General features: G+C 50.2%; 1 protein-coding gene across 13 annotated transcripts in view; it reads left to right on the forward strand.

Annotated features, from left to right (window-relative positions):
• Positions 1 to 27,801, forward strand: part of Ampd3 (adenosine monophosphate deaminase 3) — a 44,928-nt gene that overhangs the window by 2,458 nt on the left and 14,669 nt on the right. For 4 of the 13 annotated variants that reach the window (XM_087626013.1, NM_031544.2, XM_087625978.1 and 1 more), the window contains 5 exon segments: positions 7,722 to 7,947; positions 19,175 to 19,376; positions 21,644 to 21,803; positions 24,071 to 24,290; positions 26,195 to 26,324. In XM_087626013.1, the coding sequence (XP_087482139.1) occupies positions 7,727 to 7,947; positions 19,175 to 19,376; positions 21,644 to 21,803; positions 24,071 to 24,290; positions 26,195 to 26,324 (933 nt within the window). In that variant the 5' untranslated portion in view covers positions 7,722 to 7,726. 13 annotated transcript variants of the gene reach the window in all.

Below are 27,801 nucleotides of genomic sequence, written 5' to 3' on the forward strand. Positions count from 1 at the left end.
GAGTACCAGCTCCACCATGGTGTTTGGAAAATGTCAAATAAAAGGAGTCAGTGTCTGTATGAAACCTGACGTTCCTTTTCCCCACTGGGCTGACTCTCTGTATCTGATGTCAGGATGATGAAGAAGACAGGGATGCTGACAGATAACACCTACGAAGGACTATGCTGAGCTAGGGAGGAGTCTGAACAACTCTCATGTGCTGCCTGAGTAATCATGGATCTCATGGCAGTGTGATTTTCATTCCTCCTCTTTTACAGGGAATAAAAGGCCACAGAAAGTCTCATCATCTGCCCAAGGCCATATAAATAGGCAGTGGAACAGAATTCAAAGCCAGGTCATCTGGCTAGAGTCCTTGCTCTTAACCATACACACAGCTGACTCTTGAGATCACCACAGGGAGATGACCTCTGCTTAGAGCATTCACTCATCTGTTGTCTTATGGAAGCATCTATTCTCTCTCTCTCTCTCTCTCTCTCTCTCTCTCTCTCTCTCTCTCTGTGTGTGTGTGTGTGTGTGTGTGTGTGTGTGTACTGAGTACTTAGCACTGAGATATAATCGCAGATGAGGTAGGTGATGTGTGTGGAAGTGATATTTACCAGGTGCCCAACTCTTGTCCCACACATCTGAGAAATGAGAAGGAAATGGGCCCCTCTAGACAACAGAGTGGTGTGTTTCATGATGAGACATAATTTGATTCCAGCTTTTGATGCCACTCAGGGACAATTAAGTGATAAAAATGAATGCACCCTGGTCTCTGGAGTAGGAGATTCAGCCTTGGGTCTTTCATAGGTCATCCTGAGATCCACTCAGGAGGGGTTGGGAAGGATATGAGGAAGCTGGTAAGTGCTCACTGCTCAAGCTCGAAGACCAGAGTTCAGAGTCCTAGAAGCCACGCAGAAAGTGGGTGTGTCATTGTTCACCTGTAACCCCAGCACTAGGTGGACAAGACAGACTGATCCAGGGGCCTCCTGGTCAGGCTAGCTGAACAGTGAGTGACCAGCTCAGTAAAGAGACGTTGCCTTAGAAGGATAAGGTGGAGAGCAGCTGAGGGAACTGGTATCAACCTCTGTCCTCCACATGTTCAACCGAGTGTACACGCACACTTGTAAAACACACACACACACACACACACACACACACACACACCCCACAGATCTGAGGCTTTGAGCATGGGAGGAGCACCTCTCAGTCCAGTGAGGCATGTGGGCCATAGGGAACAGCACTATGCAAGCCTCAAGATAGACCATGAGGTCCTGAGTATCACTGGTTTCCTGAGGCAGAGCTGTCCCTGTTCTCTTAGCTCTACAGGACCCTTGGCCATTGTTCCTGTCATCAGAGCAGAGCTGCCTCAGTGCTCTGTCTAGACCTGGTGGAGTTGGCCTCACACCTTTGGCCTCTGATGGCAGCTTTCTCTAGATTGGGAAGTGCAAACCAAGTGGAAGGCGTTTCCCAGTTCTGATGCCACGGGATATTAATAGGTGTTTTTTCCCATGATGGGATTGCCAGTGAAGTGTGCTAAGCAGCTTTCTTTACTGCAGGACTTCTCACATGACTATGTTGGTAGGAAATGTGTGGAAATCCCTATAAGAGAAAACAGTGTTTTCAAATCTTCCCTTTTGGAGACTACAGACTGTACTTTGTTTAGACCAAGACTGTCTAGAATCCCATTAAAGTTGGAGAATAAAATCGCCTGAGTGTGTTGGACTTAGAGCCATGGTCCAGGATGCTCTGACCACTTCCCCCATATACCAACCTGTTTCCACAAGGCCAGGAGTGAGGATGATTTGTTCTACTTTTGACAGAACAAGTTTGTATGTTTCTCTGTGTGTCTCTGTCACTGTCTCTGTCTTTCTCTGTCTCTCTGTCTCTGTCACTGTCTCTGTCTCTTTCTCTGTCTCTGTCTCTCTCTCTCTCTCTCTCTCTCTCTCTCTCTGTGTGTGTGTGTGTGTGTGTGTGTGTGTGTGTGTGTGTGTGTGTGTGCGTATGATTCTGATTCTAAAGGCCAGAAAGGATGTCGGAAGGATGTTGGAGTTACAGTTTTAAGTGGTTTCTTGATATACATGCTGGGGGTGAACTCAGGTCCTCTGGAAGAGCAAGAAGCACTCTTGACCACTGAGCCATTTCTTCTGCCCCTTGACAGAACAATTCTAAGATCTTGGCTTTCCCTTCCCCCATGCCATAAGCATTTTGAATTATTTAATGAATACATTGCCCTTCTTCCAGGTTGTGTGAAGCCTGCCGACTGTAGTGTTCATGAGACAGTTGTGTGGACAGGTGGACTGTAATCTCGGGGTTGCCGAAGCCCAGCAGTGGGTCACGTGTCAGCCCTGTAATCCTGCTCTGGGCTCACAGGAGTTGCAGTGTGGGCACAGCAAGGCACAACCTCTCAATTGGGCATGAGGAGGTGACTCAGGTCCAAGACAGGGCTACAGCTAGCCTCCTGGTAAACAAGTGACCTGTTCTTTCTGGACTCCTCTCCCCAGGATTTCAACAGCACCATAGAAATAGCCATCTCACTCAGGGGAATTTCCTCGAGCCACACAGTTTGTTGAAGCCACTGGAAGACTTTGTGTCTCCCCAGAATCTCCCCATTATCCTAACGGACTGAACTTTGTGTCTGTGTTGTCCTCTGGTGCCTGCTTCAGAAAGCACAGTGATAGAATCCAGAGTGTGCTTTGGGAAGTTACTGTGAGTAGTGTGGTAAGAAGGGGATGGCAGGGGTGAGCTTGGGTGGGCCAGGTGTGGGGTGCTTCTGTCCTGTCTGTGAGTATGGTTTGTGTTCACTTGTGTGCAGTCAGATAAGTGTGTGTGTGTGTGTGTGTGTGTGTGTGTGTGTGTGAGAGAGAGAGAGAGAGAGAGAGAGAGAGAGAGAGAGAGAGAGAGGCTCTTCATCTTCATTTTTATTTCTTCTGAGACCAGGTTTCTCTGTGTAGGCCTAGCTGTTTTGGAACAGCAGGCTCAACCTCAGTTCTGGGCTAGTGCACCATCACACTTCTTTTAGGGAAGAAAGGGAAAGCAGGGAAAGGCTTTTCATCTCGGTTCCCTGCCCTTGGGCTGCCTGCCTCTATGCTGAGGCTCTCACGCATTCTGGGCTCTGTTCCTTCCTAGACAAGGAGGAAGCACTTTATAGTCCTTTCCTCTTTTTGAGGGGGAGGGGAAGGAGGAGGTAGTGCCGGGCTCTGGGTTCCTTGTTGACTTGTGGGGTGCCTTCAGGAGAGTTGTTTTGCATGAGGGGGCTTCCAAGAAGGTGCAGAGCAGACCCTACTGTAGATGAACCCCCTTGATGAGTGAGACCTATTGTCCCATCAATCCTAAAGTGGGGTTCATACCAGAAGCAGCCAAACTGATGCTATCACCATCGCTCCTCAGCTTTCAGAGGAGCCTGGGTGTTGGAGGAAGGGCAGCTTATCTTGTGTGGTTGCCCAGGAGGGCAGCGGTACTGGCTGCTTTCATTTCTTCTGGTGAAGGCTGGGAGCGGGGCCAGGACTTGGTGTTCAGGATCCTACATCCATTTTGCCTTGGATAACTGGCAGTACCTGAGGCCTTTAGGGCTTTTTGGAAATTTTCCACTTGCATTTCGTATTCGCAGGAGAGTTTCCAGCCCCGACTTTTCCTGCTCACAGATATGCAAAGCAGAGACCTCCCACCCCAGCAGCGGCGGTAGGCAGGACTCAGCTAGCTGCTCCTGCTCTCTCTCGCTCCTGGCAGCACGTCTGTGTCTGTGTGGCACCCTCAGGATCATTTATGGAGACGCCAGGCTCAGATCTACGCCATGGGTTCTGCAAGGAGGCTCTGGCAGGAGGAGGGACAGGTTTGTTAGTGTAAGGCAGCTTTTGGAGGCTTCCCTTCTGGAGGAGGCAGTGATGGGAAAGTTGCTGCTCGTTGAAATTGGTGGCATTTTAGCCCTTTCTAACTCTGGGACAATTTGTTTGCGCTCACAAGAGGGTGTTGTGTGCAGCAAGATAAGCTGTTATTGTTAGCTGACTGACTGCTGGCCAGTTCACAGTTAAGCCGTATAGGTCTGCTGGCTTCCACTGGCAAATGGTTGAAAGCCAGGCAAGATGGGGCAGCTGGAACTGAACTCCCCTTGGCATCAGGCTTTTCCTGGCAAGAATGGCCTGGCAGGTGCTGGTGGCTTGAGAGGGGAGCCATGGCAGAGTGTCTGTGTAGGATGGCCAGAAGGCAGCAGAGGTGCTGCAGTGTTCGAGGCCCACTGAGGTCCATTTGCCTGACTGGGGCCACAGGAAAGCCTGGAAAGTTGTCAAGTTGTTACCAGTTGGGTGGGAAACTCGTTGTAATCTTTGGCTGGTTTTTACAAGTTTTGAAAAGTTATGGGAGTTGTGGGGTAGGAGGGAAGAGACAGCGTGTGTGTATGTGTGTGTGTGTGTGTGTGTGTGTGTGTGTGTGAGAGAGAGAGAGAGAGAGAGACAGTGTGTGTATGTGTGTATGTGTGTGTGTGAGAAAGAGTATGTGTGTGTGTGAGAGAGAGAAAGAGTATGTGTGTGTATGTGTGTGTGTATGTGTGTGTGTGTGTGAGAGAGAGACAGTGTATGTATGTGTGTGTGTGAGAAAGAGTATGTGTGTGTGTGTGAGAGAGATGACTAAAGTACATCATGTACATGTATGAAAATGACATAATAAAACCTGTTATTTCATACAATGAATTTACACTGATAAAAATTTAAAAGAGAAAAAGGAAAGGGTCGTCCTGGGAAGCACTGTTCTGTGATCCTGGAGTCTCTTGTGAGCCTGGGGGGGGGGGATGTGGTGTCTTCAACGTTTCTCTGTCTCTGCTTAACCAGGAGCAAGCATCAGCTTCTCTTGGGACCCAGTTGGAGGAAGGCAGGTTCAAGCTAAGGGAAAAGGGGGAGGACTGTGTGTAGGGAAGATGTACTATGAAGAGTAAGTTTGGTTGACTTGACTAATAAAACAGTGTATCAGGGACAGAGATGGTGGGCTGTGGTGTAGGAAGCCTCAGAAATAAGAGCTGTCCCAAATGCCCCTTCCTGAGCATCCAGAGTTGTATGTCTGGCTCAGGCTATATGCATGTATCGGGTGGAGGGGGTGACTTCCATGCAGGATAGGAGTTAGGCAGAAAGGGTCCCAGTGATACAAAGCCCTCTGAGCAGGTATCTTTCTATGGGGGTCAGGCAGGAGAGGGTCCAACAGTCAAACCCTGGAGGAAGAAGTTTGACTTACCTCCTCTCATGAAGTCTTAAGCCCACCCATTTTATTTCTATTATATATTACTGTCTTTAAAATGAAATTAGCCAGGCATGGTGGTGCACACCTTTGATCCAGTACTTAGGAGGCAGAGGCAGGCAGATCTCTGAGAATCAGCATGGTCTACAGAGTGAGCTCTAGGCCAGCCAAGGCTACACGGCGAGACCCTGTCTCAAAAAACAGAATGAAAATAGAAAATGAAATTGTAGTAGCATTAATTATTAAAATAAGATATCCCAGGCGGGTATAGCAGCTTGTATTATTATAGTCTTAGAACTCAGGAAGCTGAGGCAGGAGGATTGACATGAATTTAAGGCCAGCTTAGACTAGAATGAACATCAGGTTAGTTTGGGCTACATAGCAAGATTCTGTCTTAAACAAAACCAAAACCTAAGAAACACAAGCCCAGCTGCCATCTGGTCATCTTGAGTATGTAGCACTCCCATGGCCTTGACCATAGGGGATGCCTGTTTATATCCTTATAATCAAAGCACAGCACAGCTTTGTGTGTTAATTCTGTGTTTGTTTCCTTTTCAAGACAGCTGTTTTTCTGAGTGTAGCCCTGGCTGTCCTAGAACTCTCTCTCTGAAGACCAGGCTGGCCTCAAACTCAGAGGTCTGCCTGTCTCTGCCTCCCGAGCACTACGACTGAAGGCGTGTGCCACCACCGCCCAGCATGCATCACTTCTTTACTAGCTATTATGTCACATGATTTTAAAACTGTGGCTGCACCATCCCCCCTACTGTTTGCTTCTTAGCAGCCTTTCTCAAGTATGTGTCTAATTTTGACATTTAAAAGGCCTTTGTATAAACAATGCAGATAAATATCTCCACACCGTTTCCTTGGTTCATATTATTTTCTTAGTGGTTTGAGGAAGGCTTGCATGGTTCAACAGTCTTGCTCTTTGTCTGGGTCTCTGTGTCTACTGAGAAATGATGATACTGTACCGCACCAGTGCACTGGGTATTGGGGACAGGTCCCACTCGGTTCCCGTTTACCTTCTGAGCCTTGTTCTCTGTACTGTCCTGGCCCCCTCCCCTGTTACCTTCCTCCTGAGCCTTTGCTCTGACAGTGCTCAGCCTCCCACACAGCCAGCTTTGCTCTTCTTCCTCTGGTGGGGACCAGGCTTCTGCTTGTTCCTGGCTGAGTGCTGTCTGTCCCTCTCTGATCCCTGGACCCACTCAGTTGGGCACTGCGGTGGCCTTTCCTCAGCCTTTACCTTAGAGTTTCCCTTAGAGTGAGAAGCCCAAGAAAGGCACATCCCTGGGGTGTGGGGAGGGAGGGAATTGATTTCAGAGTCAAGGCAACAGACATGGCTCTGACTACCCATTACCAACCTGCTTTTTCCTTCCTGTGTGTGTTGTGAATTGGCCCCACACACCACAGAGAAGCCAGTACACTGAACCTCCAGTACAGGAACCATCTCTGTCACCGAAAATGATGCCACTTGCAACAAGAGGGCCTTAGAGACCATTTACCCTGTCTTTTGATCCCACAGATGAGAAAAAATTTGAGGCCTAAGATGACTGATCTAAGATGGTCTAATGAGCTCCGCCCTTGTAATTGCCTCTTGTCTTTGACAGCAGCAAGGCCCTTCCCACCTTCACCTACCCTAGCCAACAACAAAACCACTGTCTCTTGAAATAGCCTTAAAGGAACTGGTAGTAAGTGGGTGTAGAATCCCCACCCCACCTTACCCCACCCCACCCCGCCTGGCCCCACTCCATTGGAAGGCGTCTGGACTGTGACAAGGTATATTCACTCGGTATATGTGGTCAGGACAGCAAAGAGGAAGGAAGGGAGGGGGGATACCAGGTGACTGGAACCTTCCATGTAAAGAGAGAAGGATGGGGAGAGCTTTTTTGAGGCAGTGAGTTTCCAGCTAAAAATGTTACTATTCAAAGACCTTAATGTATTTGTTGTGTCATGTTCCTTAGTTCTGGAAGGTTGGGAGGGACCTTAGGATCATGGTTTCAGAGTCTTTTCTGCACAAAACCTCATTGCTTGCACGAAGGGTGCCCTGGACTTCTCGGGGTTCTGCTGTTCTTTCATTGGGCCAAAGCTCACCGTTAACTCCGAGGTGGACCTTACCTCTTGAAGAAGCAGGATGAGCTGGGTGGGGGTGTGCTTGTGCTATTGGACCTTCCAAGTTCAGAGGAGGGTTGCTCTGAGCCCTCTCCTGAGTTTGTAAGTTAGGAGGGTGGGGCCGCCCAAACCCCCCCCCAGGTTGGAGAAACGGAAGAGCCTTGGTGGTCAGTTTGTTCTTTGACTTCTGAGCACTCGCTGCTTATGAAATGTGAGCTGCCCTGTGCGCCTCACACCCAGTTACTTAAGCTAATTGTGAAATCTGGTCTGCTGGGCTTGCTCTGGGAATCCATCACCACATTCACAGCTGACCAAGGACCAGGCCCCCAGGTCACGGGCCTCTTGTTCCTTACCCTGGGGACTCAGGACATCCACAAAGCCAGGAAGGCTCACATTTGTTCTTTCTTTGTCAGCCGAGATGCCTCGCCAATTCCCCAAGTTGAACATGTCCGATTTGGACGAACATGTCCGGCTGTTGGCAGAGAAGGTGTTCGCTAAGGTGCTCCGAGAAGAGGACAGCAAAGATGTTATGTCCCTGTTTACTGTCCCCGAGGACTGTCCCATCGGACAGAAGGAAGCCAAGGAGAGGGAGCTACAGAAGGAGTTGGCAGAGCAGAAGTCTGTGGAGACAGCAAAAAGGTTTGTTCCCGTGACCAGCTTTCATGTATGTGGAGTTGTGAGACCTGAGTTGGGACACTTGAGGGAGCTGACAGTGTCCTGGGTCTTCCGTGCTTTTTTTTAACCAAGGCCACTTAGCTCTCTAGGTATTTATTGAATGGTGCCTTGCTGCCTTTGCCTGCTTGAAAAGATCAAAAGCCCCAGTTGTGCCGTCTGTGTGTTTGTGCACATCTGTGTGCATGTGAGCATGTACATGTATGTGTGGGGGTGCACACGCATGTGTATGTACCTACATGTGGAGGTCAGAAGTCAACCTCAGGTGTTGGTCCTCAGAAGCTGTCTACCTTGTTTTGAAGTATTTATTTTACTTTCATTTTAAATTATGTGGAGACATGTGTATCTATGTGTAGGTATGTACATGTATGAGTGTAGATGCTTGAGGAGCCTGACTAATACCCTGGAACTGTAGGCAGCTATGAGCCTCTTGAAGGGGGCGTGGGTCCTCCGGAAGAACAGTATGCACTTTGAACTGCTGAACCTTTTTTCAGCCCCAACATCTATTCTCTCCCCACCCCCCTCTCTGTATGTGTGTGTGTATGTGTGTGTGCACACATGCGTGTGCGCACATGCTGTATTGAGAAGACCAGAGATATTGGCTCCCTTGGACCTGGAGTAGGTGGTGGTGAACTATTTGAGCCAAGGCCTTTGCTAGGACATCTCTACAGCCCCCACCTCATTTTTCAGGGGTCTCTTACTGGGACCTGGGACTCTCTGATTAAGTTAGCCTGGCTGACCGGCGAACTCCAGGAACCTGCTTGTCTCTGCCTCCCATGTACTGGGATTATAAACACACACACCACACCCATCAGTTTTTACTGGTCCTGGGGACAGAGGTAAGGACTTAATGATTGTGCAGTCAGCACTTTACCAACTGAACCATCTCTCAGACTCCTCTGCTGCTGTGGTGGCAAACATATACCAGCTCCCATAGCGTTTCCCTCTTTGGGAATTTGAGGATTTAGGTAAAACACTAGTTTTACTTGTTTTCGTGTTGTTGTTGGCATGCCTCACTGTTTGCAGAGCAATGCAGTGGGACCGAAGATATCACCGTGTATACTATAGATAAATTCCCTGCTCCACGGGCTTACACTGGGTGGAGACAAGAATTAACAAATTAATCAAAGAATGACAAGTTATGATAAAGACTGGGTTAGTCTGAGTCTAACCAGAAAATAGAGGCCCCTCAAATACTGGAAATAGGGTTTTAATGTGAGGAGTTGGCTACATGGCTCTCAGAGAGCTGAGAAGACAGATGGGGGAGAGGTTTCCCAGAGAGGTCAGGAAGTAGGGGGCAGCCAGCACCTCTAGGTGACACAGACAATAGAATGATGTGCTGGGACTGGAGTCACCTGGCAAAGCTGGACAAGGTAGCAGCTGAGAGCTGCTTCCAGGGCTTCAGTGAAGGGCAGGACTATGCCCCAGCTTTACCCTTTCTGAACTTTCTGGGTTCTCACAGTCTCTGCCATTGGCCCAACCTCATTCTGAACAGCTAATACCCTGGAAAAGAGAGGAGAAGGGATGGACTGGAGGGGACCAGGGGCTTTACTCATTCGAGGCCAGCCTTTCAGCAGTTGAGGCTGAGCCACATCCCTCTCCCCGAAGTCCTCCCTTTTCAAACACAAGCCCCGCCTACCTTTTCCTTGGCAGGATAGGCTTTTGGCATTCCTCGGATGGATGAAGTTGATACTTGTATAAAAAGGCAGGGCAGAGCTCGGCCATCTGTAAGCTCAGTTTCTATTTTCCTCAGATGGGTCTGGAGCCCCTGAAGGAAGGGTCGTCACTAGCCTCTGAGTGCCATCCTTGTATTTGGAGGTAGGTGGCCCCAGACCTAGTGCCATGTTCATCCTGGGACTGAAAAGATTCAGACTGTGGTGTCCCTTGTCTGTACCGTCCTGGCATAGCAAGGGCTGGCCTTGGGGACTGAATGCTCTGCAGGGCCTTCTGTGTGCTGTGAATAGGGCATTCTGGGCCTTCATAATAAAAGCAGGAGTTCCTGGCATTTGGTATTACCAGGAATAATAAGTGTCTGAGGCAAGTTTCCACAGACATCTGCTGAGGGATCCTGCACTTTTCCCACCACAGCCCAGGCCCAGGGCAAAGTGGAAGCTTTGTTACTCTTGATCCAAATGGCACTCCATGGTCTCCAGAGAGTCTGCTCCAAACTCTAGAAATGCATTCGGTCACTAGCTTCCCAGGGTCCAGCCTAGGCCTTAGCCACATTGGAGATCTGTGGGTGTCAGCAGAGGTGTTACCTCCCCTTGCCACACCATCCAGGACATCTGGGTTCTGCCTCTCACTAGCATGCTCTGTGACTTTGGGCAAAATAAGAAACCTCTCTGGGCTCCAGCTTCTTTCTCATCTGAAGTGGGATGATGGGGGTCAGTTTTTATGGGACATTTTGAAGAATGAGGGGATTGGCCTGTGTAGACATGCCTAGGCTTAGGACATGCCTAGGTCATAGTTCACCGTGTAAATGTTGCCACTGGCTTCCTGCTGCCGAGGTGGGCAGCAACGATAGCGTTTAGTGCTGTTGGATGCTGTCGGTGAGCTGCATCCTTGGCCTCCTGGTTTGCATTCCTCCTCATATCAATCAGGGAGTGGGTGTTCTTGGTGCCCCAATTTGGCTGACTAGGCAAGAAGAGCTCTTGGGAGTTGAGTCAACTTACACTAGGACACAGTAAGTGATGGGGCATTTCCTGTGATCCCACACTTTAACCAGGACATTGTCCTGCCCTCTGAAGTGACACTTGATGCTGTTCCCTGAGATGTAACTGTTGCTGCTTCTCAGTGACATGTGGAGGAAAGCCAGCCACGGCTTCATCTCTGAAAGACACCTGTCCCATTGACTTGGTCGGATGCCCCAGGGCCACCTGGGGCTGTTTGTCTCTCTTCTTCACCACTCACTGGCGGTGCCTTGGTATAGCCATTCAGATACCAACATTTCCAGCTCCTCATCTATCAGTGCTCCCTCCTGGTATCCTGAGATAAATGGTGACAAGGACCCTTGGGGCACAGGCCTGAAAGCAGCAGCAGGTCTCCAGATCCCCAGTTTATGAGTCTGTGTTTCCAACTGTGACATAAAATGGGGCTTCTTGTTTGGGACACACCCCTGCCCCACACTCTGGCTGTTCTGAATACCCATGGTGCTCAGAGAAAGCTCTTCTTACAGCATTATGTCTGGCTTCTCTTCTCTAGATAAAACAAAATGCCCACAACTCTTTTTAAATTCTGTATGGAGGCACAGGCCTGAAGCTGAACTGTGAGTGGGAAGGTGAGGCCTGCCACCTGGTAGCCTGCCGTGCAGGACTGCAGCTCTTGGGACAGGGCAGGGCTCAGACTCTGCTCTGACAGAGCTAGGGACCAACTCAAGGCTGCTGATTTTGTCGGTCAGGTCTGTAGCCAGCAGGATCAGTCACTGAGGGTCCCCTGCCTCTGGCGGCAGCTAGGTCTCTCTAGGACCTAGCAGGTGGGTGGGTGGGTGGATGAGGGTTTGAAGGAGGGAACGTGAGCTACGTATGAGAGTGAAGTTTGGAGGCAAGTCCAGACTGGAGCACTCTGCAGGTGACAGAGGGTCTTGTGAGCCTTTGAGGCTCGCAGGTGTTTCCTAGTACATGGAAGGCACAGCTTGCAGAAACCATTAGGAAAACCAGAATCGGGGCTAGAGAGATGGCTCAGAGGTTAAGAGCACTGACTGTACTTCCAGAGGTCCTGAGTTCAAACCCCAGCAACCACATGGTGGCTCACAACCATCTGATACCTTCTTCTGACGTGTCTGAAGACAGTGACAGTGTACTCCTATATAATAAATAAATCTTTAAAAAAAGGGAAAACCAGAATCGTTAATCACGCAGATGATGCCTGAAGCCTGTTCACCCAGAAGTGGATGCTGTCTAACAGCCTAGTGATCTTTTGCTACTCTACAGATCCAGGCTTCACCTGAATTCCCCTCACCCCACCCCAAATCCTGAGCATTGTTTAGACCCTGACTGCAAGCTTTGTCACTCAGTGAATAAAACCCTCCTTAGGAGAGAGGTTCCACGTACTTGGCATTCTCTAATAACAGAAGCGATCTGTATGCTCATTGCGAACTCTTCCTCCCTGCAGATTCCTGCTCATCAGTCAAGACAACTCATTCCTAAGTAAAGGTCCCGGGTGCTTTGCTACAGAGATGCAAGGGCGTTCTGATGTAGCCATACATGAAATTTTATTGCCATGTGGAGGAGACTTTTCCCCAAAGTTTACCACGGTTAAGACGTGTAAGATAAAATGAACAGCTTGGTCTGACGGAGCATTGGCCGAAGCCCTGTGCTGGTTTCATTCTTTAACTTATCTGACCCTGACACCAGCAGAGTTCACCTCCCACAACCCCGTGTGCTGGAACTCTGCCAGCTTTAAGACACCATGGAAAAGTTTCTGAGCCAGGCGTGTGCGTGCTAGAGGGCTCCATCTCTCCTGTTTCTCTTCCTGCCTTTTCCACTCTTGTTTCCCTTTGCAGCTGTATGGAGATCATTCACGTCCCATACAAGCCATCCGCTCCCCGTGTGTACAAGTCAATGGGTTTTAGTGTGTTTACTAATATGTCACCAGTGTCATGGTCAGTTTGAGAATATATTATTATTTACAATTTTCAATTTAATTAATTAACTGTGTTTATTTGAGACAGGGCCTTGCTCTTTATCCCTAGCTGGTCTGCTACTAATTATGCAGCCGAGGCTGACTTTGAACTCATGACAATACTTCTACCTCAGCCTGCCTCAGCCTTCCCCTTGCTGGGATTGCAGGTGCACACAGCAAGGACTACATTTAATTAAGTGTGTATCTACATATATATGTACATAAGCAATATAATCATATAAGATATATATGAGAATAAATGTTTTATATATATCCATATATATGTATATATACACACACACACGCACGTGCACACACACACGCACATGCACACGCGCATGCACGCACACACACACACACGCATGCACACACCACACTGACTTTGGGCTCATGGTTCTCCTATCTCTCAGCCCTTTGAGTCCTGGGATTACAGATATGTACCACCATGCCCAGGTTTTGGACTTTGTGATAGTTCTCAGAATAAACCGGATGTCCTTGACCTTCTTGTCTAGCCCCAGCTCTTCTGTCTCCTTGTTTCGGGATTTGTTCTAATAAGCATGGATGCCTTGCATTTCGGCACCATGGCAGATCTGAACAGGAAAATTAGGGATTTCATTTTAGTGGCCTGAGCTGGTCTCCTGGTTCTGTTGGACAGTCAGCAGTGAGGGAGGAGACAATGGCTATGAAAAGTAAATACGGGGATTTGAGGCCTAGTTGGCCAGGGACACGATGTCTTTAAGACCATGACTGGATAACATGTGGGTGACCTGAGTTATTCAGGGAGAATTTAAAAAAAAAGGTTCCCTGTGTTCTGACTAAGAGCCCAGGATTTAGGGATTTCATTGGAGGATGCCTTGTAGAATTATTTTTAAAAGGTCTGGACATAAAGGGGACAGATTTAGGGGAGGCTTTGGCTATTTAGAACAGCTGCCTTCCTGAGAATGTTTTGAGTAAAATTGATACGTGGGTATTCGTTATGAATCGAGTGTAGTGTAGCTGAAGTGCCACTAAGTTATTTTGCTCTACGAAGCTTACTAAATCAGAGTGCATAATCCCCTCCTGTTAGAGTCACAGTTACTGACAGAGCTTTACTGGGGCATCCAGTTCATCTGTTTTTACAGTGATTAGAGACCTCGATGTAAAAGGCAGTGGAAGGGGGTTGGGAGATGGTGCCGCTCTAAGTGCTTGCTATACAAGCATGCGGTCCTGGGTTTGATCCTTAGCACCCACACAAAGAAGCTGGGCACCATTGTGTGCACCTACGGTCACAGCTCCTCGAAGGAGGAAACAAGGGGGATCCTTGGCTTTGCTGGCCTGCCAGCCTAGCTGAATTATAGCTGCAGGTTCAGCGAGAGACTCAGTCTCAAAAACTAGGGTGAAGATCCAGTAAGGAGGAAAACTGACGTTGACCACAGGACTCCACACGCACATATACATACATGTTCATACATACGGCACACACATGCATACACATGAACATGTGCTTACATATTCACTGTGTATTACATATTTATTACAATTAAATAATAAACAGGCAAACAAACAAATAAATGGCCTAAGGAATGTGCTTCACTCTGACAACTGGGGTCTTTCGGGAAGAAAGACAGCTAGGAAGGTCTGGGGCAAGTGTGATGAGGCCAGGAGAATACTGTTGAGACAAATAGGGTCTGTCTTTGGTCAGTCTGGGGAAAGAGGACAAAAGACAAGAAGAGAGACTTAAGACAAAGAAGGGAGGAGGGGTCGGAGTCTCTGCGGCTGATGGGCTCCTGGGTGTGGGACAGTTGTCTGGGCCTAGTCAGGCCACGCCTGTAGAGTGAGGGGCGTCCACCCTCTGTCCCCCACACGTTCTCTGAGGACAATTAGGGTGGCGAGCGAACAGCAGGCCCCTTTGCCAGCTGTCCGTCTTCTCCTCGCCACACAGGTTGGGATCTCTCAGGCACACAGCGTGCCGGCTCTTCAGCTCCTCCCTCCACACGCCAGGGGTCTCATGTCCGTGTAGAAGGGTTCAGTGACCATGATACCCCTGGAGTAGCTGAGCCTGTGAAGTGCAGGGATCTGTCCCACTCGGTGAGTGCACAGTTAACCATGATTTGCTGGCTGCCACTGTCAGACTCTAGACTCTTGCTTCTTCGTCTGGAGGTGGAGGAACTGCTGGAATAAATGAGTGTGCCTCAGGGATTGACCCAACAAGCCTGCTATTCTAAAAGCTCCCCTCCCCCTCTGTCCCTGTTGCTCTAGCATTTGCATGCCCAGTCTGGATTAGGTGTCTCCTCTGGGATCCCAAAATACTCCATGACATGACCATACTGCATGTTAAACATCTGTCCACCTCTCCAGGACTATCTCTGTGGTCCCACTGAGCCCACAGAATCTGGGGTTATGTCTGATACACCTGTCACTCACTACCCAGGGCCTGGCCCTCGGTGAGGTCATGAGTGGCCCCTCGCTTCATTGTGCATTTCTGGGAGCTTGGTAAGAGGCTTGCTTTGGTACCCCTGCTTGGATAACTGGCCTTGGGCAGATGCATCAGGGCGGAGGCCTCAGAAGCTTGGAGAAGGACCCTCCAGGCAAAGCTCTGGACTTGCGTTTAGTATATGAATCCGATGTTATTGGGATGCTTGTGGGGGTGGTGGGGGAGGGCAGAGTAGGAGTGGGGACATGATGAATGGCAGGGACAGTGAAGGGTGTAGCACAGGTGAGGACTCTGGGCAGGTACCGGGAGATAACATACCAGGTTACCTTATTGTTTGAGAGCCTAGCCAGCAAGAGGCATCCTGTGGCCCATGAGGATTGCCCATCTAAGGATTGACGAAGCCGCTCCCAAGCCCAGGCCTCAGGCTTGGTATTGAACTGGTGCCCTCACGGTGGCATACCCGGCCAGCTCCTTGGCAAGCTGGGTAATTCTGCCAGGTGGTTGGAGGAAGGAAGGAGCTGCCGGCTGTGCCAGAGTGAGCTGGCTAACCCTGTTGCACTGAGAGGCTAGCACAAGGTGTGACAGCTGCGCTGTGGACAGACGGCTGAGTTCCTGGTGACAACATGCTTTATATCAGTGGTAACAGGTCACACTTTGTTCGGCTCTGAGTGTTTGTGAGTCTTGCACTGGCCTGGCCAGGAGCAGGTGTTTGGTAAATGTTTATTGAATGACTAATAGAAAGTTTATGCCTTGCTCAGGAATGTAGGGAGCTCTGTCATTGGAGGTGTCCAGGCTAGACTGTTTAGGACAGGGCTGGGTATATAATATTCAGGTCTCCCCACCAGAGACTACTTGGTTCTCTAACTGCTGGAACTTTTGGTACTTCTGTGTGACTTTTTATTATTGTAACACGCAGGGCTCATACCACTTTGGATGATGAAAGGGCCATCTGTGGGTGTGGCATATGTACACACCCACACCCACACACATGCTGTGTGGACACTAGTATGCTAGCCTATTGTGGGCAGAACCAATTAATCATCCTGTGCCTGTGTGATTGTGTGTGTGTGTATGTGTGTGTGTTTGTATGTGTGTGTGTTTGTGTGTGTGTGCGCATGGCCCATGTATGAGTGTTCTGGGATCTGAACTCAGGTCTTCATGCTTGTGGGGCAAGCACTTTACCCCCTGGGCCATCTCTCCACACCCATAAGCAGAATTTTTAAATGCCTCTCTCTGCCAAGATGTCAATCTCTGGTTTCCAGACTTTGTGAATGTAAGTTGTCCTGTGATTACTCTGCAGAAAAGGCATCACCTGACCTTAAGCTAGAGAGGTTGTCAGTGCACCGGATCTAATTACAAAGGCTTCACAGCAGTGCTAAGCACAGGTGGGAAGACTGGGAACACAGAACACTCAGGGTTTTCCTGACAGAGGGCTCACCTCAGGGATCAGAGTGCTGTCTGTGGGGGATGTTGTGACCTCTGGCCAAGTCACCAGGAAACTGGGACTCTCAGTCTTGACAGCCACGGCAGCCTGACTGATCTCAATGATGAATTCTTTCTAGAGAGCCCAGTGGAGCTGTTGTCTGATTTGGCCTTTGGGTGGCCTGAGCATGGATCCCTGCCAATCCCAGCTGACCGTGTCCCATACAGAACTGGGCATGGGTTCAAGTTGTCAAGTCTGTGGCAACTTGTCACACAGCAGTAGACAACAGCATTTCTACTTCCAGATGCCAGCTCAGTGATTAGCTGATGGGGATCCAGTTCCCTGCTCTGCTCCAGGATGGTAGCTCTGAGGGGTGGCCCAGCCATTTTAAACCTAGCCCTGGGCCTGTACATGCAAGTTCTCAGCCTGTGAAGGGTTTCGTATGACAGTCTGCCTCGTATAGCCCAGGCTGCCCTTGAACTTGATGAATAGCATGCAGTGACCTTGAATTCTGATCCTTCTAACTCTCCCTTCTGGCTGCTGCAGTTACAAGTGTGTGGGTTATCATGTCTGGTTTATGTGGTACTGGGGCTTTGATGAGTTGTAGGCCAGCAGTCTCTCAACTGAGCCACATCCCCAGTCGTGTGTGACAGTCTGGCTGGGCCCACAGTGAACAATGGGCAAGAAGGAGAGTTCTCTGGGTACCAGCTGGTGGGTATCAACTTCTCAGTGGGACAAACGTGACCTTTCCTATTGAGGCATTCATAGCAGAAGCCTGGTAATCTCTTGACTTAGGCAGCCTTCCAGATTTTTGCCTACGTTCTTTTTGTTTGTTTGTTTGATTTTTACATATCTTACTTGTTTCTTACCTGATAAGTTAACCCATTGCTTCTCATTGGTTGGATCAGACCCTAGGCTAGACTAAGGAGTAGGGGATGGCGTTGGCATAAGATGAAGTGGTGACCAGTGAGACACAGGAACTGGTGTCTCGAGGGATGAGCTGAGCAGAGTCAAGGTGTACAAAAGACCTCTTATAAGGGGACCTCTGTGCTTAGGGTGAATCTAACACTGACTGACGGACTGGCCCACCCTGGCATCTGTCTTTCTTGGTGCAGGATGTTGGCTCAGCAACGGGTGAAGGACAACAGGCCAGGGTTGGGGTTTCCTGAGGTTCTGGTTAGGGTTTCTGAAGCAGTCTGCTTTCAGCAGTGTGAGCCCCTGTGGAGGCCTCCTGAGAAGAGGCCAGTTTCATCTCTCAGGTGCGAACATCCTTGTCTCAGGGAGATGGAAACACAGGTCCTCAGGGCAGAGAGGCCTGTGGCAAGCAGACAAGGTGAACCGGATTCTGGAAGGTTGGGTAGGGAGGAAACCTGGATGGTGCCAGCAGGAAGCTAGGAGCTCCTGGGTGAGCATGAGGCTAATTGAAGATGGGCTGATTTCCCATCGCCAGTGTCACCAGGGAAGTCTTAGCTACCTTTCCATTAATGTGGGAGAGCGACATCATGCCCACGATCACTCACAGAAGGGAGCATTTAAGCCAACATCCTGTACCAAGAAAGACAGACGCCTTGCTTGCAGGTTAGAGGGCGAGCCCAGCTGCTGTTGCTGGCATTGTTCTAGTGCTGAGTAATTTCCTTCCTGAGGATCACAGGATCAGAGTGACGTCAGCTGAAGCAGTTTGGATTTTTGTTAACAAAGGAAGCCATGTCATCACAAATCAGACTTACAAGTAATCATGAGCTTGCAGCATTTTAAACCAGCCTTGTGGACTCATCTTCCAGTGCCAGAGCAACAGGTTGAGGGTCCAGGCCTCACACTGGTGCCTGGCAACCCTTCTCCTATAGCAGAGATGTATGCTATACATCTGCACAAGCACCAGCTGCTGCCAGGATGGCAAACAGCAGGCTTGAGGGAGGAGAAGCTGGCTAATGGCTGGAGAAAGCCGCCTTGCTGTGTGATTTTGTGCAAGGCCCCTCTGTCTCTGGGCCATCACCAAGGAGGTTGACAATTGATCACTCTCATCCCTTTTGTGTCCTGTGCACACATTTGTAACTAAAATACAATGTTGTGTCTTTGTGTCCCTGGCCACATCTTTCTGGAGACTTCATTTGTCAGGGCTTGGGGTTTGGCTCATTTGAAGAGAGTGTGCTGTCCACACCTTGGGGAATGCTTCTCTGACGCAGTGTCACCCGTACATACTGGAGTGCGGTCTGGGTCTGTCTGTCTCTGCCCTGCCACATTGCCCTCGTGCTATGTGCCATGGGCCCTGCAGACTCCACCCACAGCAGTGAGGCATGACCTTGGGTTTAGTGTCTAGAAGGCTGGGAAGAGGAAGTCATAAGCAGCCAGAAATGTGGGTGAGTGCAGGTAGATGCAGGTGCAGAGGCCAGAGGTTGGTGTCCTCCTCGGTTTAGATCTGTCTTATTTTTTTGAGACGGAGTCTCTGGACAGAACGTGAAGCTTTCTGTTTCAGCTAAATTGGCCAGAGGAACCCCTGGTGTTCACTTGTGCTGGGGCTACTGATGCCCACAGTGGTACCCACTTTCTGTGTGATTGCTGGAGTTCTCAACCCACATCCTAGTGCTTGTACTGCGAGCACTTTAGCATCAGCCATCGCCCCAGCCCACCAAGGCTTCTTAGTGACACCCAGCGCCAGCGATTGATGACAGTGGAACTTCCTGCCAGACTCTCCCTGTTAGCAGCTGATGTCTCCCCTGTCCCTTGTCCTTGGCTCTTAGAAAGAAGAGTTTCAAGATGATCCGGTCGCAGTCTATGTCCCTGCAGATGCCAACACAAGACTGGAAAGGTCCTCCATCTGTCAGTCCGGCCATGTCTCCTACAACCCCTCTGGTCCTTGGAGCTGCTTCTAAGCCTGGGCTGGCACCCTATGACATGCCTGAGTATCAGCGAGTCACCATCAGTGGAGATTACTGTGCAGGGGTAAGGTCATGGCCACCCTTGAAACCTGGCCCAGTGTGTGTGTGTCTTGCGGGTGGTAGAAGGGGGCCCAGGGGTCTGAAGATAAGGGAGGCCTTAGTAGAGACTCAGGGGTGTCAACATGTCTAGGGAGCTATCCTATCTTGGTTTGTAAGACCAAGAACTTCAGGCTGGCATGATATGGCTGTGTCCAGTTAGTGCTGCGTGTTCCCGAGCTCAGAAATCTGCCAATGGGACCTATCAACATTCCCAGCATCCAGTGGAGACTATGTGGTGGTATTGACTTGTGTAAAATTGGCTCTTCCATGTTTAGATAAATATCTTTAAATACAGGCTATACATCCCTCGGCCCGTAAGAGAGGCTCTTGATGAGAAAATGAACAAGCCTTTCATATTCAAAAGTTCCCTTAGAGACGATGCCATGTTGATTTATGAAAGAGTTTCCTTGTTCTTCTTTGCAAGCGCATAGTATTCCACTGTGTGTTTGCACCACACGCATATTGACTTCTTGGGAATGGGAACATAGAAGAGAAGTAATGCAGTTAGCCAGGCTGATTTTTCTGCCAAGCCCAGGCTTAGCCTCCTGGACAGGGCTTGGTGTCCACCTCACAGATGTGGGCAGAGTAAAGGGATAGAAGGTAGACGTGGGCTGAATGCGTGCTGGTGGAGTAGATGAGCTTTCAGTGTTACCTCCCACTTTCTTCCTTGTCTCCTCCTGTGTGCATAACTAGAGAGTGATGAGGCTAGGAGAGGCAGGCTGACCTTACTGATCCTGGTACCCAGGGCCCACATGGTTGGCTAGTGGCTGCCGCTCCTCAGGAACCCCGCACCTTCTCTGATCTCCTTAGCGACCTCCTGAGTCCTTTGTCATGTGTTCCTTTGGCTTTGCTGTAGGTGGGGACTTGGCTTTATTTAGCATGTGTCTGTTGTCCTGTGCCTGTGGTTGTTCTGAGGCGTGTCCCGTGTGTGGTGGGTATCTGAGATGGGAAGGGAGCTGCTTCCAGTCTGAAAAGCAAGGAGTCAAATTCGGGGAATGGATGAGAAAGACAGACGCTGGTCGCTCCCTCTGATGACAGAGTTAGGCAAGGGAGAAGGGAGGGCGTTTTACCCATGATGCTTTGCTTACCCTCCCTCAAAGGACATCCAGAACAATCAGGAGACACGGGAGCACCAGGGTCTTGGGAGGCGAGTGCACATAATCTGAGGGTTCACAAAATTCCAGTAAACCCTGTAACGCTACGAAGCAGAGGAGGGAAATTCCAGGTCCAGCTGTCCTCTCTCTGTGCTCCTTCCCTTCTGTGACACTTGTCCTCACTGAGTAACTAGATGATGAGGTTGGGAAGGCTTCAGAGATGCATACCTCTCTGAGCATGAGAAGAGCTTCCTGGAGTCAGTCAGATCAGGGTCTGAAGTCTGACTTTGTCACCCGGCAATGACTGGTCATTTCTGGGCCAGTTTCCCCCATTAATAGACAAAACAGAACCTATAGAAACACCTCGTGCTTCATTTGTGACCAGGAGCCCCGACCTGATGCTTGCCAGGCTGACTGGCAGCTAGAAGATGGCAGAGCAAAAGATGCTCTGTTTTTCGCATCTGCGGACCCATCGATTTTCCTCAGTTGGAAATGATGGTGGTTATCTTCACTTCAGGGATAGGACTCAGGCTCTGTATGCTGTTTGCAGCTGCAGGCTTCTGGTTTAATCCTCATCCTTGGGGCCAGTCTGGGGTGTGCAGGCTGAGTACCCGTCTCCCTCCTAGCAACCCTACTTTCTCCCTGTGTCTCCTCTGTCAGGGTCCCCAAGACCACATTTAGACTTTGAGACCTGTTAGAAGGGCTCTCAGGATGCAGCACCTGGCTGTACCCATAGCCTCAGTGTATCACAAAAAGAACATAGAGTACATCAGCCAAGGGGAGGGACACATAGGACGACATCTGGGGGAATCCTAGGACTAGCCTCCAAGAGGTCTCTCCCAGTAAGGCACCAACACCTAGTGTCCATCAGGGAAGCTCATTAGGGACACCTTGCCTTTGCTCACATCTGCACAACACCCCCCCCCCCCCGATTCCAGACTCCTGGAAGGAAGTCAGGAACCCAGCATAAATCACAGTGTTTGTGTGAACGGGTCACACACAATGAGCCTCTCTGATCAGTTTGATGGGAACTGTCCTGAAATCCTGGTTCATGGGAGCCAGGCTTGCACAGGACCTCTCCAAGCGCTGCAGTCCCTGGCTGTGGACAGATCCTTTCTAACATGTCTCCCTGCTGTAGATCACTGTGGAAGACTATGAACAGGCTGCCAAGAGCCTGGCCAAGGCCCTGATGATCCGGGAGAAGTATGCACGGCTTGCCTATCACCGCTTCCCTCGGACCACAGCCCAGTACCTGGCTCATCAGGGGGAAAGTGTGCCTTTGGAAGAGGGTCTCCCAGGTATGGAGTCTTGGAACCTGGTGCTGTTCTGTGTGTAAGCCTGAACCAAGAATGGTTGGCACTTTCTGCTGGCTGAATATTTTTCTACCCATGGTGGTTTTTTGAGGTGGGTTTCCTGGTGTGTTTGAAACAGTACAATCAAATGGATGGCAGCGGATGGGCTGAGTGGGAATACACACGGAGCCCATGCACCCTGGTCGAGGGAAGTGCCCTTTGCCCTTCATATCTGGACTGTGCCAATTTCTTGGCCCTTGAGCAAATGGCCTCTCTAAATTTCAGTTTTACGGTCTGAAAAACAGAATGCCAGCAATCACCACCTCCCTTGGAGAGATTGTGTGAATGTGTGTGGAGCGCTTAGTACAGACTGGGCATCTAGAATGTTCCATAAATGGCAGCCATATTTATGCTGCCAAGTTCAGGGAAGAGAGACAAGAAAGGGCAGGATATCTTTCTGACCTAGTAAGGGGCCCAGGAGAAGCAGAGGCTAACAGTGAAGTTGCTAAAACAAGGGCACGGGACCCTCAGCCTTGAAATTCGGAGATGGGGATCATATCCAGGCCCTCACTGCCTTCAGTAATGGCTGTTAGGTCGTCCTTCTTTCTAGCCCAGTTCTGTATTGAGTATCTCCTTCTACCAGGGAAGTGCCGGGATAGCTCTCAGCCTTCCCAAGGCTATTTCCCTGTCTGTCAGAGGGACAGGTCTCCCTACCAGTGGCCAGACAGGAATGACTGTCAGACACTCGGGTGCTTCACGTGGCAGAAAGCCCTTGTGTCCTGGGCATGAGTGTGGTGAGGCGATGCAGTCTCTGTGTGGGCTGCGGCTTCCACATAGGCCTTTCCAACTCTCCGCCCTTACACAACGCTAGCACTATCTAGAGACTCCTGGTCTGGTCTGTTGTTGTTGTGCATGATGGGGACATCAGCATCCTGCTCTGCTGTGTTCTCCTTTCTCTGTGACCATCACAGCTTAGGGTCAGCCTGATCCGGAGTGCTGAGGCAGGACACCCTGCCCTGTGCCTGGGTACTTGCTCCAATCAGGAGCCAAGGTTCCTTCTGCCTGTCAGGCAACTGGCCGGCAAGGTGCTGGCCGTCGGCTGTGTTTATTCCTTGGCCGGAGACAGCTGGTTAAGAGCTGAGAACTCTCCAGACTAATGAGAATGCAGATGCTCCCAACTGTTGATGGATTGTGCTCCCTGTAAATCCAACGGAAACTGAAAATATCTAAGCTGGAGATGTAGTTAAAGCGGCCAACCTATGTTAACCACGCTCAGAATGCTTCTGTGAGCCTGCAGCTGGGTAAAGTCAGCAACGTAGTGACACCATGCTGAGTGCCCTTATTCAAAGCACTGAGTGTTTTTGCTGGCCTACATTTTGCTGGCACACACACACACACACACACACACACACACACACACACACACACTTACTTCTGCACAATCCTAAAGTTTAAAAAAGCCCATTAAGTTGAACCATCATAAGCAATGCCCATGGTGATCCTTGTGCAGGGCACGCCTGTTTACAGAGCATTTCCCTACCCGAGCCTTTATGGCCCTCACTACTCTGAGCCGGGGAGGAGGTGTCTCAGGTGAGGAGTCAGGACCCCAGAGGCAAAGGACTTGCAGAGTCCACAGCCAGGAAATAGCAGAGGTGTTTTACTGGGTGGGTTGGGCATAGTTTGCCTGGCTCCGTGCTGGGCAAAGGACTCCAAGCTGGCCAGTTCCTGCTCTGGGAGGGGAGGGCCTGGTTACTGCTTCTATTGCTCTTTTCAGGACAGGGTGGCTTCTTGTCTAATTCCTCGGCTGCCTTGGGCTTTGAAAAATGTGGGAAGAGGGAGCAGTGATCCCCTGCCCCCGGCATGGCCTTTGCTTTCCGTTCTCTTACCCGGAGGACACCTAGCCATTCCTTTCTAAGAAATAAAAGTAAAATAAAGCAGACATTCCCGGGGGGGTGCAAAATAGGTGAAGCCCATTTTAATTAATCTAAATGCACACATATGTGCATGTGCAAACACACACATACACACACAAGCATGCATGCACATGGACATGCACACATGCACATACACACACACACATGTATCGGTGTGCTAGCCTTGGGACAGGCGTGCTCTAGAGACAGCTATAGCAGCTACAAACCAGTGTGTCCTCTGATACTCAAGGCATGAAGAACTTTTACTTCACACACTGGTGAGGGTCACAGAGACAAACCAGGGAAGCTGACAAAGTGTACAAGGCCGGTCACTTGGCCACCACTCATCCTGTTTTGCAGACTTCCACCCTCCCCCACTGCCCCAGGAAGACCCTTATTGCCTGGACGATGCGCCCCCCAACCTGGGCTACCTGGTCCGCATGCAGGGAGGTGTTCTCTTTGTGTATGACAATCAGACGATGTTGGAACGCCAGGAACCCCACAGCCTGCCCTACCCTGACCTGGAGACCTACATCGTGGACATGAGCCATATTCTGGCACTCATCACCGATGGCCCCACGTAAGCCAGTCTCCCTGACTCCCCCGTTCATTGTCAGGGTTGGGGGGTGGGGTGGGAAGGAGCAAGCTTTGACTCTTGCAGTCCATCCTGGATTTTCCTTTTGGGGGGTTGCACAGGCTTAGCGTTGTTACTGCTGACCCCTGCTGCACATGGACATATGGAGAGTTCTGTTGGCGGTGGCCACTGTGTACTGTCATCAGCTGCCACCCCTCTCCTTAGGCAGGGAAACAGTGCAGAGAGCTGCCAGCTGCCAGCCCAGGACACGGGCGAACACCGAGGGAGGGATAAAGACCCTTGATTTTATTGGGCTCTCTGTGCTTTTGAAGGTAGTATGCCGGGATCCTGGGTCCCTTCATGTCCCTACCCATGCTTGAGGGTTGGTGGAGCTGACAGGAAGGTGGCGCTCTTCCAGGCAGGGATATGAGCTAACCAGTGGTGAAGGGCCAGTTACCTGAACCTTAGGAATGGAGTCTGGGGAAGGGAAGGGCTGCCAGAGTGCCACGTACCCCCTCACTCACTCCTGCCTTGTGGGTTCTGCTGTGAAGGGAGCAGGCCTTGTCCCTGAGACAGAAGAGGGTTGGGGAGGATGGACCTCTAGCTCTTGGTCCTCTCTGATCAGAGGCCAGAACTAAGACCCAGTAGGGAAAGGGACAGTTTTTGGGAATCCCTCCTTCCCCGGGGTGTGAGCAGTGACTGTTGTCTGAGAAACTGTCAATGACAGTCCTTGGGACATCACTGGACAAAGTGACCAAACCTAGCGTTTGATGTGACATCTTACTGGGGTCTCTGTCTCTCACCAGCTCAGAGTCCTTTCCCACTCTGAGACCCCTGTGCTCACTCAGGGCTTGCCTCCGTAGACAGAAGATGGCATTGTTGTAGGTTGGCATTACAAATGTTATTATTATCATCATTATTTATATACACGTGTGTATATCTGCATGTGAGGAGGCCAGAGGCTATAGGATCCCCTAATGCTGGAGTTCCAGACAGTTGTGATTTGCATACTTAGAATCAAACTCAGGTCTTCTGGGAAAACAGTATGTAACCCTAACCACTGAGCCATCTCTCTAGCTCCAAGCAGCTGCTCTTTATGGCGACCTAGGGGACTCGAGAAGTAGGCAGCTGCTATTGAGAATGCTGAGGGAGCAGGGTCAATCCTGTGAGGCTGGGCAGCTGAGCTGGGTGTGGGGGACCTCTGGCCATAGCAGTGAGTCTCATCTTTGCTCACTGAGGAAAACTTATTCCCTATGAGTGCTTTCCCTGGGTGGGATCCTGGGGTGTCAGTCCTACAGAGCTTTCTGTCTCAGTGTTCCTCACCTGCTCCTGACTGAAAGTGTCTGCTTCCTGCCCAGGACTCTCAGAGTTGAGGATCCCTCAGGTCCTGGGAATCTAGGGACAGTTGGTCATGGGTAGACAGTTGATGCCTCTTCATCCCAAGATAGGCAGGTTGTAGTAGATAGTTTGACTGCGCTATTGATATTCTGGGCAATGAATTCTGTATTGAAAGGATTGCGAGGGCTGAGGAAAGATGAGAGGGACAAGGGGAGGGGCTGCTCTGCTCAGCCAGACACAGAGCCGTAACACGAACTTCAGTCTGGGGCAGTACCATCTCCACAGTTACACATGGGATGGTTATTCCTCTGCTCATTGCCCAAACACACAAGACGACAAACCTAGAGATCCTAGCGTTGGTGTCTTGATGTCTCCTCATGTGGTGTCATCACACACATGCATGCTGGTCAGTTCAACCGGGTCTGAGGAAGCTGCAAGCATCTCAGCTCTTCTTCCTCCGTGCTCTCTGAACTTGACCCTTCCAACCCAGGTCGCTACACTGTCTTGAGGTTTAGCAAACTGTCATTTGATGTGACATCTTACTGGGGTCTCTATCTCTCACCAACTTGCAGGAAAACCTATTGTCACCGGCGACTGAACTTTCTGGAATCCAAGTTTAGCCTTCATGAGATGTTAAATGAAATGTCAGAGTTCAAGGAATTGAAGAGTAATCCCCACAGAGACTTTTATAATGTGAGAAAGGTATGTGGTGGCTGGTGTTCAAGCCACTCACCTGGCCCCGTATTGGGCCCAGGGAATGATGCCTTGGGTCTGTCTAGGACCAGATCTGGGTGAGCACCAGGTCTCCTGGCTGGATACTTCTTGGCCAGAGTACCGTGTGTGATAAACACGTCTGTGCAGTAGGAAGACTGGTGAACTGCACCCTTGCACCGGGTAGTGTCTCAGATACTGCGGTACCACTCTAGGTCCACGGTGGAATGCCTGTGTTGGACAGGTCTCTTTCTCCAGCTCAGAACACAGCCGGCTAACTGGCCTTAACAGTGGTGGCTTTAGGGTAGTGGCTGTGTCAGAGACATCACAGAGGGAGAGCTGTGAGGACTTCTCTGGAGTTAGGAGTTAGCAGGTTTACATCCTAGGCAGTCAGGTCTATCAAAGCAAAACACTGAGGTGCTCCAGTCTCTGCCCCATCTCGGCCCCACCTCTACCCCTGGAGTGACTGAGTGGCTCTGACACCTTCTGCCTGCGGGGGCAGCAACAGGGCAAGTGTGTGTGTATTAAAGGATCCTGGCCTGGAGCTTTTTTACCTTTTTCCAGGGGAAGGAAGGCTTGGGATCAAGTTGAGCATGGCTCCGATGGAGAGCGAGACTCACTTTCTGCTGATAAGATCCTCAGAGACAAGTGCCGTGACAGGGGCGGGGAGTGGCTTTCAGAGAGGCCAGAACTGAGCAGGAGAGGGTGTGTGGTACAGGGGAAGGAAAGTGACTGGCATTCAGGGGAGGGAGCAGCATGTGCAGATGTCAGGGGAGAGGGAGGAGACAGCGTGCAAGCATGTGGGGTTCTGAACCATGGAGGCCTATGGACTCCTTAAAGACTGCCATTAGTCTCAGACTGGACTAAGAGGCTTCCAAAGTAAGAGTAGGACTCATGGGTTGAGAGGTTTTTGTTCACATCTTGGATGCATGGTCAGAGGTGAAAGGTTGTGGTTAGATCACTTACCTAGACACAATAGCCACTGTCTGTTCCTTCTTTGGGTGGCTAAGTTTCTGTGATAACTTAGCACATACCCCTGGCAGATAGGTGAAACACCTCACCCAGTCTGGCACAGCCCTGCCTTCTGCAAGTGTGAATGCTCTGGGGCTGTATATCTCCTGAAGCTTGGGGCCAGGCTAGCCTAGCCAACTATGCTTCTGATGGTCCCGTGGTCATCTCTGTGACTGTCTCTGGACTGCTCCCTGGCCATGAAGTGGGAGAGAAGAGATGATTCTTGGGGTTCCCTGGCAGTCTGGGGTCGATGCCTACTCTAGACACAACAGTGTGGACTTTGGCGCCGAGACTGGTCCATATGCATGAGTTCAGAGCTGCTGAGTTCGGCCTGGTCCTCCAGGGCACGACAGCTGACCTGCTGGGTGTTGGGTGATTTATCTTCCCACTCAAAACCCCTGTTTTAAGGTCAAGACCGATATTTTAAAATCCTCAGTGACAGGGAAGGGTATCCCTA

Source organism: Rattus norvegicus, chromosome 1 (assembly GCF_021556685.1).
Source record: "Rattus norvegicus strain SHRSP/BbbUtx chromosome 1, alternate assembly SHRSP_T2T, whole genome shotgun sequence".
Taxonomy (NCBI): domain Eukaryota; kingdom Metazoa; phylum Chordata; class Mammalia; order Rodentia; family Muridae; genus Rattus; species Rattus norvegicus.